Raw genomic sequence first — 15067 nt, forward strand, 5'->3', positions numbered from 1 at the left:
CAGTAGATTATTCCATACTTGAAAAGACGGATATCAGCTAGTTGCAATCAATAGCCCACAAAAGGTGACACCTTGAATTCACTGGGTTATCTGTAAAGTGTGTCACAAAGGGTTCAATCGTTTGTCAAATACACCGATTTCATTTAAGGCACCTGTGAAGTAAAGTGGCTTTTATTTTAGTCCGAAATGCAAAGAGATGGAGAAGGGATGTTTGGGTTTTGTAGCGTAATCAGGCACTGTTGCATGCTGCTATAAAGAGCAAGTACACATTTCTGAGAGTGACAGATCCGATTGTCACTTCCAAACCCCATTACGTATGATTTTCTTTGTCGCAATTGTATGGAGAGAGCTTGATTTGATAAGATTGCATTGCACTAGGTAAAATGGAGGTTAAAATGAAGTATTGTGCCCTCTTGTTATTTAAGTAAAACACTCTCTGTACTCTCAGTGGAGTGGATACATTTTCATATATTTTGTCTTTGAATTTGCTATAATGGCACATCCCTCCCCAGTATCCTTTGATGCAATTCCATTCTTAATGTGTTTTCAGATTTAAATTAACCTTCATTTATTATTCAGCCACACAAAGAATGCATATTTGAGTGTGCAGAAATGCAATCCCTTGATTGACTGCCTGGTCCCTGTCTGGGAGGTGGGAGGCATTGATTCCTGGGAGGGAGACTCTTACATCAAGTTTAGACAGTTTTCAATCTGCGGGAAGCTCTTTTTCAATGCCAGTTTAAGAAATATGTTAATAACTGGTGCCTCGACTGCAGTTCAGCTCTGAGTGAGGCTGAGGAGGAAGCTGCCATTCTTGAAAGGGAATCTTCAGCGCCTGGATGGACGGACAGGTTACTTTGGGCCGCAGTCACGAGGAACAACATCTAAACTCTCCTCTTAACAAAACCTTGCCCACGCTAACAGAAAATAGAGCCTGTCTAAGAGAAAGGGGTTTACATGACGTGATGAAGCACCTATCTAAAAATAATTGCATCCCCCACACTGCCCTGGTTCTGATACGGCAAGATTTAAGCCAAGTAAACTGCAAAGAAGGATCCTCTTTCAGGAAAGCAATTTTAGCATGTCCTGAATGTCCAGCTCAACTGTGTGTGTTGCTGAATCGGAGTCTCTGCTCTTCCAGGAAAGGTCAGATGCTCCACCTTCCTTTCCTTAATCCTTGTTAAATACATGGCCGTGTATCACTGCCTTCATTGCCAAAGATCAGTGCTGCCTGGTTGCATGGAAAGGTGTAGACCGCGACCACATATATTTCTAAAATCAGGGAAGTGACTTTAGTCCCAGGCCTAAATTCCCTTTTCTAAACTGATAGTGTCCCTTTTGCTTTTAATAAGATTACATTTTATTAGGCTGAACTACCACAGTACATGCCAGAGGATAATGTAAGTGCTGCGAAATTTTCTGTTAAGAAATGTGCCTTACAAATCAGTTACTTGTCTTACGAGAGCACATGAAAAATAGCTGATTATATGGAAAAGAAGAGTTCTATTGGCATAAGAACCATGTGCCTCTTCCTGAAAGTGTCTATGTGACTCATCACAGCCACTTCTGTGGTGTTGTAAAGGCCAGCTATTGTAAATGCTTAGCCTTTCCTCGTTTCTTTCTAATCTAAATTTTGGCCATGCCCCATGAAGTGCTCAGACAATCTATTAAGATAGCTGTCATTTGCTATGCTAATTCGTACTATGTGTTTAGTTGTTCACCGGTTATTAATCTCTTCAGTTCAGGGTCGTATTTTCCTCTCCTCAGTGTTTCTCATAGTGTCGGATGGTGCCCGGAGCACCGAGAGCTCCCAGAAGTTTATCTCATCAAGTCTCAGCTGCTTTTGACTTTTATGTTCTTGGATAAATGTTTCATTCACAAATAGAACAGAAAAGAACATTTACAGCGCATTTGAGTGTTTAAGTATTGGACTTTGATTCTTTGGTTGCTCATAGAAAACAGATGATTCTACCTCCAAGATTGATTTTTATTATCTATCTCCAGATACGATTTGCCTTGAAATCAATACAATGGTGTAAAATGTCATTGCAAGTAGAGGACATTGATCTGCAATGCATCAATTAACTCCCTCTGATAAAAACCAAACTGAAAACAGTAAACACGCTGGTATTCCAAGAAGAGAAAAAGTGAGTCCCAAATACTCAAGTTATAATTTATCTCCAAGAAAACCCTATTTTAAAATCATGTGCATGAAACGGTTTATGCAGATAAGCAAAAAATGTAGGTAGGTCTTTAACACTGTGACAATACTGGCTATTTAAGAGAATTAGGTAATTAGGTGGTTAATCAAACTTGAAACTACTGCTTATCTGCCTAGGTGCAAGTAAGGAATATCAGCAACGTGAATGGAAATTGAGCCCAAGGAAAAGCAGTGTTCTGACCATTTTCTCTCACATTGGATGCAGCCGCGTGTGCTTGGCATCGCTTGCCTTTGTCTTAGCTGCTTGTTTGAAGCATCTGGTAATTGAACATAAACTCTTGCACTTGAGCATTCATGCTTGAACCTGAAATTACCTTGTCATCCGCACTGGCTTTCATTAAACAGCTAACAGATGCCCTGGCGTGCTCCTATCACAGCACATGATGCAGAGAGTCAGAGCCTCGCCTGCCGAAATGGCTTTGGTCTGTATGGGCTCCTCTTGTCCAGCCTGGAATAAATGTTCTCCTCTCCGCATTCTGCAGCAGCCGCTCTGGCTGTTACGCCTCTGAGCTGCTCGCTGCTATTTAACTCAGACATGCCCTCTGAGTATAATACGCGGGATACTGATATTTCTCATGTACTTGAAGAGAATGTACGTATCCCTCAGCAAAAACAAACACTGCTTTTATTTTTTCCATTTAAAGAACCAGACCATGTTTCTTTTGTCTGTAAGCAGCTGTTGCAGTTTTCACTAGTCATTGTGCATCCGTTTGCACATACTTCTCCCTCCAACAGCATAAATATTTACAAGATATTTGCCTCTTTGGGCAAAAGAGTAAACGGGAGCTGGACATATGCTGCAGACCTTCGATGGAAGAACTTTTACAAAACTTTCATTAGCTTCCATTAACCAAACCTGGCAGCATGAAAGTGAAAACAAATCTTGAATGAAGTGAAATGGGCAAGGCTGGGAGAAGAAAGGAAGGGATAAGGCTTTGCAAAATCTTGGAAAATTTCCCTTGTAAGTGTAACAATGTGAAGGCAACATCAAGTTTTTGGAGGGGAAGTTCTGATTTCTTCATTTTTTTTTACCCTGGATAAGTATGTCAAAACCTGAATATTCCTTTCTTCTTTCATTCTCCTTTGACCACCTCCTCTTTGCTGGGATAGATGCCTAAATAAGCACTCAGGTATTAGGCGCACGGGTTTCAGAAACCAGCATTAGAAATGCTGACATTATCTCTTTTTTGAATCTGTCTCTGAGATGCTCAACTCCGGATTCAAGGACAGCAACAGGAACTGTATCTCCCGAGCAGGTTACAGTTCAATCTTTTATCATGGTAAAATACTCTATATTCCTTCTGCAGCCAGGGCTGGCAAAGCATGTCTTGTTGTTTACTGAGCACTTTGATATCCTTAAATGAAAGGCGCTGCGGTTATTAGCATCGCTGAATCCCTTCCCTGCGGAGCAGAGCACACAGCCTCCGCAGCTCAGCCAAATTGGAAAGGAGCACGTTTGGAAACAGGATGCCAAGGAGACATCTAACAGAGAGTGTCTAGGTGGGGAATAAACCCTCTGGTAGGTTAAAATCTTGCTGATGGGCACAATATATGGGACATCGCTTCTTGCTTTGCCCTGGTCCTCTTCTATCATTCAAAAGATATTCATGTGTTCTGGACTGACCTCTTTTTTTTAAAAAAAAAAAAAAGCATTATCTCTGAGTGTCAGTCTCTCATTCATTTTATGTCACTTATGTCGTGCAACTGTAGTTTCTGTCCCACTGTGTCATGTCCCCCAGATCAATATGACACAACATAGCGCTGTGTGAGCTACAACAAGCAAACGCAGCGATGCAAAGCTGTTTATCCTAAACAAGTAATCTCTCCTAATGGACACCCAATCAATAGAAAATCAGGGTGGGATGCTTTCCTTTTAGATTGGATAATTGTTCCCCTCAGCCCATACCCGCCATGCCTGCAGCCTGCTGGTTTGCAGCTCGGAAATACATCACAGCTTCCCGAAACCAGACGCGAAAGGCAGGCGGCACTACAGCTAATGACAGGTTCCCTTTAGCAGGGGACGAGGGACAAAAGCGAAGCAATTAACAGCCTTCCTACAGATGGGAAGTGCTGCTCAGCTCCGGTTCTTCTAACATACTGAAAGCTCACAAGAAAACTTTGTGTAAATCTCCTGTAGTATAAACCAAGTACATTAAATTAGCCAGAAATACACCAAATTCTCTGCAATAGGCTGCAGCAATAAAAGTAAGGGCTGTAATGCGTGTAAGAAAAGCTCAGATAGCCTCAGCTGGTGGGGCCAAGGCTGGTGGTGGTGTCCAGAGCCGTCCTGTGCAGCAGTGAGGGTCTGCTCTGGCTGAGGACCATCCCCAGGAGCTCCCGTGCTGCTCAGACCCTCTCGGCTCTGAGGATGAGCTGGCAGCTGAGCCGCTCCGTGAGCTGCCAGCCTGGCTGGCATGCAGGGAAAACTGCGTGTAGAACAAAAAGATGCTGTTTCTGTCACACAGAGTGTGCTCCGGAAAGTGCTGGCATGGAAGGAAGGCTTCGAGGGAGCTTTCCTGCTTCCCTGAGCCTCCAGTGACACCTACAGACAGTCACCAGCCAGTCTGCAGAGGGTCCATCCCAGCACAGGCCAGTGTACACTCATCACGTCTGCTGTCACTGCGTTTGCTGTGCCTACAGGACACCTACTGAATATGTTTGCTTCTACAGAGTAGTTATTTTTTTCCCTGACTGTTGTGAGGAGGGCCACGGAGATGCTGGGAGGGCTGGAGCCCCTCTGCTGGGAGGACAGGCTGAGAGAGTTGGGGGGGTTCAGCCTGGAGAAGAGAAGGCTCCGGGGAGACTTTCGAGCCCCTTCCAGTCCCTAACAGGGCTCCAGGAAAGGAGCCATAGGACGAGGGGGAATGGTTTTACACTGAAAGAGGGGAGATTTAGATAAGATATCAGGAAGAAATTTTTCACTATGAGGGTGGTGAGCCCCTGGCCCAGGTTGCCCCATCCCTGGAGGGGTTCAAGGCCAGGTTGGATGGGGCTTGGAGCAACCTGGTCTAGTGGGATGTGTCCCTGCCCAGGGTGGGCTTTAATGCCCCTTCCAACCTAAACCATTCTGTGAATCTCCTTGAGACTAAAAACCAGATTATTTTACCTCCTGATGACAGAGAGCTTTTCATCCCTTGAGAGCATTCCTGCTGGCATGCACTATTCACTTATTTCTCCTCTATAAATCTTCTCAGTAATGCCAGATGAAATTTCTGAGGAGTGACCTGAAAGAATTTTGCTTGCTTTTTGTCTGTTCTTGCTGTAGGAGAGCTGGGAAGCGCCAGGTGCTGCTTCCCTCTGTGGAGGGCTCAGAAACCAGCAGCCAGCTCCAAGGGGTGATGCCGCTCATAGGAATTCTTACCCCTTATCTGCAACTGCATCTTTCAGCCTTATTTTTAAAACTATCTCAAAATGCTCCAAAGGTGAATATAATCTCAAAATCATCACCTAAATCGCCTTTTTTTTTTTTTTTTTTTTTTTTTTTTTAAATTAACTGTCCTTGGGAATAGTGCCCTTACTGAGGAAAGGCATCTAAGGAAAATAACCTGTACTTGGTGGGGAGAGGACAGTATCAGAGCATTAAGGTCAGCTCTCCTGTAGTACCCGTCTGCCGAGATTGTCTCTCTTGCCTTGCAAGTGGACAATAAATAAATGAGTAGTTAGCTCAGAAAAAAAAAAAAAAAAATCATTGTTTTTTTTAATTTCTGACTTGGATGCTAACCAACAGGATTTTAGTATCATTAAAGCACTCGCCATAATTTAAAAAGTGCCTGATGTTACAGGTTTTGAAAATGCAAATCTAATAATTTTGATTACCACTTGGCTGCGTATCGCCAAGGTGTGCCTACACTCGGCTGCCCTCAATTGCCTTCTGAATAACATTTTCCAGTTGCTGCCCTGCTAGGGTTATTGAAGGGGGGGAGGGCATGTTTTTCTTGTCCAGCTTTCCCAGTCCTTGAGAAGCGATGGGTAAGCATTCTCCTTGGGGGGATTTAAGCGCCTTGCAGGGGCTCGTGCTTGTGCTGAGCAGGGCTTGGGTCAGAGCCATCCCCACGCATCATTTGTCATGAAGCTGGATCAGCCGTTCCCGTCACCTGGCACGTTCAGCTATTAGGTGGCCATGCTTCTTGGCATGGCTGGATTGAGACCTGAGGGCCTGATTTTCGGAGGCACCAGCACTTGCGGTTCCTACCACGTCCATAGGAGCTGCGCTAAGCTGCTCTGCATAGCAAGACTTTACCAAACACCCATGTTTCATTCTTTATATGTTAATTAACTGTATGCATTGTAGCAAGAAGAATCACGTTTATGGTGCAGACTTCTCGCCTCTTGCAGAAGGTGCCGTGGAGGCGAGGGTTAGCTACAGCAAACCCTCGGTGCTGACACTCATTAAGGATCCCAGCTTACACGGGTCATTGCAGGACTCATGTAGGAGAGCTGAGGGCTTTGTGGGAGGCACCCATTTCATCTCGGAGTCAAGTCCTTCTTCAATATTTCATACAGGCTTTGAGCAGGGCTGAGGGTGAACTTCTGATGCTGAAAGGAATTTCAGTAAGTGATTCTGTGCCTGAGCCCCGCTGCAGGTGCGGGCGTTTCTGTAGCATCCTGAGCTTGGGATGCTCCGGGTCTTGAGTTTCAGCAGTCGCAATCCCAAGTGACTGTAAAATCCTGATATATGAGTTATACAAAAGCAAAGTCGTAAGTCTAGGCAATAGTTAAACATTTTAGTAGCGTGTACTTATACTGTTTATACCTGAGAAATTTCAAATGCTTTACTTGTATTAATTAGTTAAGGCTCATAACATCTACTGTGGTTGTGCTACAAGTTACTCTATTTTGTTAGAAGTGAAACCAAAATATAGATTAATTCAATTTGTTGAAGGTAATACAGCCAAGTCCCCGAGGACTTGATCTGAAGCCAATATAGTCAGCAATGAAATCTTTTTCAGCGCCTGCTCTACACTTCTGCTGAGGTCTTTGATAACCCAGGAACAGCTTCGCATCCCCTGAATTTCAGTGAGTAGTTCTGCCCGGTGCATATCTTTGTTCCTGTATCATTATTTTGGCAGAGAATTAAGCAGTCGGCCAATAGCCCCTGGAAGAAGTAGTTAAGATTTTGGTTTCGTATACCAGAGAATGAATAATGCTTGTAGTATTTTAGCATGACAGCTGTGCAGAATAGACTTTTGGAATAAGCAAAAATATCTGTCTGTATATGATTTTCAGACTTTTGGTCTCATTGTTAAACAATATTTTTTCTCCTTTTCATTTCCTCTGAGGCCCTGTAGAAAAAAAAATACTGCATTTTTGTCAACAGAAATGAAAGACAAATGTTAACTTTAGAGGGAGAGGGAATTCACGGGCACAGACGAGGAGCTGAAGTCTGCATAATGTGTCGTGGCTCATCTTTCTGTGCCACCATTTTGCTTGTACTGCACGACTAAAGTGAAAAATAGACAATTAAACCAGTGGTAAAGGATCCATGTGAACTTCAGCTGTGAATAAGTCCTGACGCCTGAGGTGGAGCTGGTACGTGCTGCTGCCCATATTTAACAGTCAGAACCTGCTGCATCACAGATAGCCACGGGTTTGGGGGCTTTCCTTTGGAAATGTTGTGGGTTAGGACAATGCCCTTTCTCATGTTTCTTCTGCTTCACCTCCCCAAAATACTTGCGCAGTTCTTGTTCAACAGATCAGTGACCACAGAGGTCCTAAAAGGTGAGTCAGTCTGATCTACTACCCAACCCAACCCAGCTGCGTGTCAGGCAGAGGAGTTTCTATGCCCAGAGCCACCTCTTTCCCCAGAAACCCTCTGTCTGACGCCGCTAAAGGACTTGGCTCACTGGGGCAGAGTTTGGGTTTCCATGGTGTAAAAGGTTTGGTTGGTATCACTCATCGCTTACATTTATTCTGTGTGTGGGCTCCCCTCACACAAAGAAAACTACATGGATTTCAAATGTAAAACCATTCTCTAGAGAGAGAACCTGGCCAGTATTGTAAACAAGCAAAAAGTTTTCAATAAACATAACATACAACAATAATATTAGTCTAGTCTTTCTCTTTCCAGGTCCAAGCAGATATCACTCATGTTTTTAATATACCCTTCTTCACTCCAGTTTTGGACATTTTGCATTGAAAGAGTTTTCTTAAGGCAGCATTTAATTTAGGAACAACAAAGTTTTTTGGATAACCATGGTGAAGTGAGAAGACTCAAATAAAATCATCTCTAATCCCCAATGTTTTTCAAAAGATTTAACCAAGCCTTTCAGATCTACTGCTCTCTATTCCAGCCTTTTCTCCTTGTTCATCAGGACGGTGCCTAGAAGAGGATTCTGGAGGATTTATTAATGGTGTTTCAATCCAACAAAAAGAGAAAGGTATTGGAGGATAGAATCAAAGCTGTGATAGTTCACTTGTTGCATTAAGGACCTTCCTAAGTGATCACTGCAAATTTTTCAAGTTCTGGTGGCAATGCTGTGGTTGTGGTAGACTGCTTAGCATCTTTCTCAGCTCTGCATCTCTCTCTTTCTGAAGAGGACAGGATTAATGCTTTTTTTTTTTTTTTTGCTTTTTTTTTTTCCTTTGTAGATCCAACCAGGGTTATGGTGTCACCTTTCAGCATGGATGTCACTGTTGGAGAAAGCATTGTCTTGCCGTGTCAGGTATCTCACGATCACTCACTAGATATCATGTTTACCTGGTCATTTAATGGACACCTGATAGACTTTGAAAAAGATGGGGATCACTTTGAAAGAGTTGGAGGGGTAAGTATTAATACTAAAGTGATCTCCTCACACTAATAAAAGTAGGTAACGTAGAAAAGGGCTACTAATAGAAGGAATGGACTTGACTAAGTTAATAGTAGGAGGTGTTGTCTTGTGTCTTATAGACTGAGAAGATGAACATTGCCAGTAGAATACTTCATTACAGGTGGTGTAGAATTGTTATGTTTTCTTAATGACATGACTTCAATCTGCTTGCATGAACGATGCGTTCACATTGCAGTGGGATGTAAGTCAAAAGACCTATAATATGTTTTCTCATTGCAAAAAACTGCCTTCTCATTCAAGGAAGAAGTCCATAATAGTTTTTCTCTGGCTGTAACAGTAAAAGAAATGTAAAATATAACAATTGTAGAACTTTGTATTTATACAGAAAATAGCAGAAATCTGAGCATACCCTCAAATTTGTTCAGGCAGTGTTTATTGGCATGTTTATCTGTCTCCGTCTGTGGCCTACTCTTGTGACCACAACATTAGTATTTTGCCTCTACACAAAATAACCTGCATCGTATTACAAACATTACCGACCGTCAGAGCTGACATTTCTTTTCAGTGTTAACTGTGCATGTTTCCTGGCAACGTCACCTTGGTATCTTTGGTTGGATTGTTTGTGGGAAACTCAGTCAGTACCCACTGACAAGGCAAACTTCTGCAATGTCCAGAGCATTGTTTATTTGAAGGTTGAAAAGATCACGTTCATGGAAATCCGATAGCTAGAAGAGTCCAGTGTGAAATGGTGGTTAGGCTGCCTGTTAAATACAGCCCTGGCCACCACTGTTGTTCAAGACCATGATCAAGTAGCAGGTACGGGGGAGAAAAGGTAGCGAAGGTAGGAATTGCTTTCCCTCGTTAGGAGAGGAGAGAATCTGCTGGGGTCATGTGCCATTCAGAGAAGGTCAGTGCTATAGGAGGTACCTTGGGACACCGTCTATTAGAAAGGGGGTTCACACGAGGAGGTGGCACATCTGTCAGACCTTCCCCAGCCTCCCGTGCCATTCTTCTGACCAAAAATAATCTCCAAATATCTTTTGCTGAATAACAAGCTGCCATTTCACAGGCTGTGTCTGGAAGATGGGTAAAAAGTTTGCTTTCCTTTGTAACCATAACATTTTCCTTTGCAGTTCAGATTTCATCTAAGTTAGCCTGTTACGTGTTAGGCAGGACTTGGGGAGTTTAATTTCTAACTTAGTTGCAATTTTAAAAAGTTTTCTCCTCCTTCCTTATGAATTTTTGTCCGTTTTTATTGGGTGAAGGTAATGAGAAAAAGAAGGAAAGGAATGTAAGAAATTTTCAGCAGAGGTAGAAAACTGGAAAGCGTTTTGCCTGTTGCTGTACAGGAGGTTTTGCAGAGCCATGTTTGCGCTGGGTTTCAGGCAGACTGACAGTCGGTGTTTACATTTGTCAGGAGTGAAATTTAATGCTGAAAGGAAGAGGAAATACAATTTACAAGCCTTGCTGTTATCCCTTAAAAAAAAAATCATCAAAAGATGCACTTCAGGATTGATGCCTAGGGCACGCGGCGGCAGCGGCGGCTCTTCCCAGCAACAGCGCCTGATTGGCCTGCAAAGCTAAAATTACAAACTTTATTAATATTCCTCAGTCAAAAAGCCACAATCACAAGGTTACCCTGAGATTTCTAATGTATCAAATGCTTTGTGTCTGGAGAAAAAATTAGAGAGAGTTTTCAGCTTCCTATACATACAGAAACCTAATTAGTTCTATTCAACAGTTAATCAGACATGCACTTGGCGTTTGGAAAACAAATTACCGCTGTTAGGTGATGCAAGATTTCCTCGGAGAGTGCTGTTCTCGTGATCTTTAGCACAAAAACGCCGGGCAATCAAAATGCTGGCCGTAATACAAAGCCGTGAAACTATTGCAGATGTCTCGTAATTTGGGCTGGTTTTCACTTATGAAATAGATGTGGACGCAACTTGGGCATCTGATTACCAGAGAGGCTATAAATTGGATATCCAGAGAGATAAAGGGGGAATCAGAGAGAACCTGCCCTACATAAGCTCTGTCACAATGTTTTAATGGGGAAACTGCTTAACGGACCCAAACCAGGCTCCCCTGCCCCTTGTAGGAGCCATCATTTTAGAAACGCTCCCACTCTTATCTTCAAGGCAGACTCACATAATTTTAATAGGCCATGGCTTGCATTACTAATGTTTTCATCAGCCAGTGTAAAGTAAATCCATTAGTCACAGTGTCCTTCATGTGATAATGATGTTTAGCGCTCATTAAAAAGTAATTGTAACCACTTTTCCCTACTTTATCAGCAGGATTCAGCTGGTGATTTGATGATCAGAAGCATCCAGCTGAAGCATGCTGGGAAATACGTCTGCATGGTGCAAACAAGTGTGGACAAGCTATCGGCTGCTGCAGACCTGATTGTAAGAGGTATTTGAATTTTGTTACTGTTGTTGCTGTTGTAAAGTTTTTATTTTTTTTTTCCTTCCTATCTTCTGCTGCTGGTACGACAATTCCGGGGCTCGGAGACATTCATTGGGATGCCAGCATCTTGTAATTAATCTAAGAAATAAGCTCTAAGTACACACTGGGTTTCACAGTACATTTTCAAACAGTGCATGTAAGGATTGTTTCATGTATACGTACTTGTACAACAGACACACAGCACGGATGAACACACTAGTACGTGTTCGTGTCCTGAATGCAAAGCTTGCACCAGCTGAGCTCATTTATTTGAACTGAGCAGCAGAAACAGTATCCAGCTTATTCACTGTGCTTCTGCCCAGCAATATTCTTCCTGTTCTAGAATAAACACGATTTAGTGACTTCACTGATATTTTAAGATCTATTCATTACCATACACAAGTGATCTGTTAAGTATGACTTTAACAGAGATGCAATTAGTTAACCTGAGCCTGGATCCTTACAATAAATATAATATATATTTTCCTGCTCGTCAGCTTTGAGGAACGCAAGCTTTGGTACCTGCCACCCTCAGTTCTCAGAGACCCCAGCAAAACCATATAGTTCGCATGTTCTCCATATAACTTAAGCTCTCAGGCGACGCAGTGAAAGGAGGAGAGCATGAAAAAGAAGTAAGAAATTCCCTTTTTATCAAAGCGGTGCCAGAGTAAAATGTGCGAGATTAGCCCCTGAACTTCCGCTGAGAAATGTGCCCTTGTCTGTAGCTGGGCATTTCTGTTATCCTCATAATATAGTTACACTTTTCACCGCGTTTTCCCCATGGACGTTCTTAGCCACGTGCTGTACAAAGAGCTGGGCCCTGGTGGCAGCGGAGCTGCTGCTCTGCTCCCCCGGAGGTTCCTCCCTGTTACTCCGGGGTTTTTGCTGCAGCATGATTTCAGATGATTTTTTTTTTTTTCTTTTTGCACAAACATTTCAAAACAGCCTGCTGATGGGTGCCTCGGTTAGGTAATTTCCTTACTGCTGGCTCTGTAAACAAACAGGAGGAACATGAAATTCTGAAATTCTCACAAGACGATGACCCTTGATGATGGCAAATCATCATCTGATCTTGTCGCTCCCTAAAAACATCAACGGGAATGTCTCCGTCCAGGCTTGTGGTCCCACAGCTGCGCTGAGAGTTATTCTGTACTGTCTCACCAACTGCATGAAAATTGGGAAATATCCCTGGGCTGTGGGACTGCAGGGAGAGGTGAATAGCTGGTGCGTAAATAAATACAGCCTTCAGAATAATTTTGAGAAGTTTTTTAAAATATTGGAGTTATGTCAAAATAATAAGAGCTCAGGTACTAGCATAAAAATCAATTCTTTATGTCAGGGAATATCAAACAAGAGCTTAGAGAAGTAACCCCTGGCACCGGTACACGTGGATCGGCCCACTTGTTCAGGATGGGATTTTTTCATGCCATCTGAACACAAGCCTGTGTCTGTCAGCAGCCCAAAAATAGTTTGTAAATCGGTAACTGATAATTTCTCCCTCTCTTGCCCCACTGCACCCTGCGAAGAAGTATATTCTGGATTGTTGGGAATAACCACGGTTATTCCAAGACATGAAGTGAAGACAGTTTTTTTCAGCCTCTGTCAAACAGTAGGAGTAATTTGTGATGGATCCAACAAAATTCCGTTTCTCTGGTGTAACTTGCGGTGGGGGACAGAAGGAGCCGACTGCTCCATGAGGCTGCATTGCGTGCCTGCTCCCCCCAGCAAAACAATTTAAAGTTTTAATTTCTGAGAAATTAAATCTGGCTAGACCTGCTGAAACTTTCATTTTAAAGACGGGATATTGGAAGGTTACAGGGTATTTTAGATATTTAAACGTGTCCAGCTCTCTGAATATCATATGAGAATAATTTTAGTCCGCAGAGAGAATTGCAAGAGAGTTTGCTTGAGATGGTGCTTTTTGGGAGAGACTTTGCCTCGGGTACCACTATGGACAGTAATGGCCATGTGATCCAGGAGAGATGTCGTCTCTCTGGTTGGTGTGTCCTACAGTGCTTTACTGGTTCGGAGGAACCCAGCAGTGAAGCAGAAAATGCTGGTCCACGCTTGGACAAGATGCTCATTATAGGCAGGTCCTTCGTTCTTCGCCAGCCTCTTGGTGAATCCAAGCTGCAGCCAAAAATCCTACCTGTGCTAAAGCAGCGGAGGTGGGATGGCAGAGCTGATCCCGAGTCCCTTGTTCTGAGGGGTAGCCCAGGCGTGCCACAGCACTGGAGGCAGCTGGGGGCTGCGGGGGAAGCTGGGGATCTGTGTGTTTGTCCCCCCATGCCTCCCAGTCTCATCGAGGCAACGAGAGCTGGGGCTGCGCTTCGCTCCTCTGCAGGGACTCCCTTACCTCTGTCCTGAGCAGGGGAAGAAGACCAGAGCGCTCCTTCCTTGAGCCACTACGAAGCTCCAAGCACCCCTTCTGTAATTCTTCCAACAGGTCCCCCAGGTCCACCAGAAGCCGTGACGATAGATGAAATCACCGACACCACCGCCCAGCTGTCCTGGAGGCCAGGAGCAGACAACCACAGCCCTATCACAATGTATGTCGTACAAGCAAGGACCCCCTTCTCAGTGGGCTGGCAAGCGGTGAGCACAGGTAGGTCCATCGCCTGGTCCCCGAAGAGCTGCACCGATGGAAAACGCCTCCATCAGGACCCACGCATAGGCCGAGTGGAGCAGCTCTGCACCCTGAAGGGAAGAGTAATTTCACTGGCTGCAGAGCACTTGTCTTATTAACTAGTTTCAAGTTTGGCAACCCAAAGATTTAGGGTCCAGTCAGTGCTGTTACTCATCCATTTTTCTCATGAATGTTTAAGGGAAAACAGAATGAATTCCTATCTTTTGTTGCCGCACTGGAGATATACAACAGTAATTGTGGTCTATAAAGATATCCCTCAGGGACAGACCATGTCATCTGGCCTATCTTTAAGTAGAATTATTTTCCTGATAGAGGGAAAAATCCCATGATGTAATTGTTCATTCCGTCAGAGGTTAATTTTGTTCCAGTAACCATTAAATAGAGGGAACACTCTGTTTTAGAAACAGAAAAACAAAAACCCTTTAAACCTGTTGTCTTGACACTTTTTTTTCAAAAAGTGATAATTTAGGAGAAGCTCTTTAATAGCAGGAATTTCTGTGCTAAAATCACAATGTTTTCATGCCACCTCATTTATTTCTTTGCCGTTAACAGAATGTTATGAGAAAAGGTTTATCAATCCTTATTCACTTTGCGTTTATGTTAATCCCTCACTTTTAAGGATATCGGATATCTATGACCTTTTCTCAGCAGTCTTTAACGCTTTCAGTGGGTTTCATTGCGTTCCTGACCCATAGCTGTCTCCCAGTTCCAGAGATCATCGATGGCAGGACCTTCACAGCGACGGTGGTGGGTCTGAACCCATGGGTCGAGTACGAATTTCGAGTAGTGGCTGCCAACCTGATTGGGATTGGAGAACCCAGCAGACCCTCAGAGAAGAGAAGAACTGAAGAAGCTCGTAAGTAGTGGTGGGCAACTGAGTTCAATCTGGTTGAATAAATGCTCGTCAGTGCTAATGGGTGCATGGCACTGGAGGAAGCTGAGGAGCGCTTTCTGTGCCCTCCTCCTGTGTGGCATGTTATT

The 15067-nt window shown here is 43.5% G+C and overlaps 1 protein-coding gene across 2 annotated transcripts in view; it reads left to right on the forward strand.

The window, feature by feature from the left end:
- Positions 1-15067, forward strand: part of LOC128915584 (contactin-4) — a 345257-nt gene that overhangs the window by 319144 nt on the left and 11046 nt on the right. The window contains exons 14-17 of one of the 2 annotated variants that reach the window (XM_054216146.1): positions 8810-8985; positions 11286-11406; positions 13886-14044; positions 14793-14942. In XM_054216146.1, coding sequence (XP_054072121.1) covers positions 8810-8985; positions 11286-11406; positions 13886-14044; positions 14793-14942 — 606 coding nt within the window. The remainder of the gene's footprint in view (positions 1-8809; positions 8986-11285; positions 11407-13885; positions 14045-14792; positions 14943-15067) is intronic. The other variant, XM_054216147.1, reaches the window with a different exon arrangement.

Source organism: Rissa tridactyla, chromosome 10, assembly GCF_028500815.1.
Source record: "Rissa tridactyla isolate bRisTri1 chromosome 10, bRisTri1.patW.cur.20221130, whole genome shotgun sequence".
Lineage (NCBI taxonomy): Eukaryota > Metazoa > Chordata > Aves > Charadriiformes > Laridae > Rissa > Rissa tridactyla.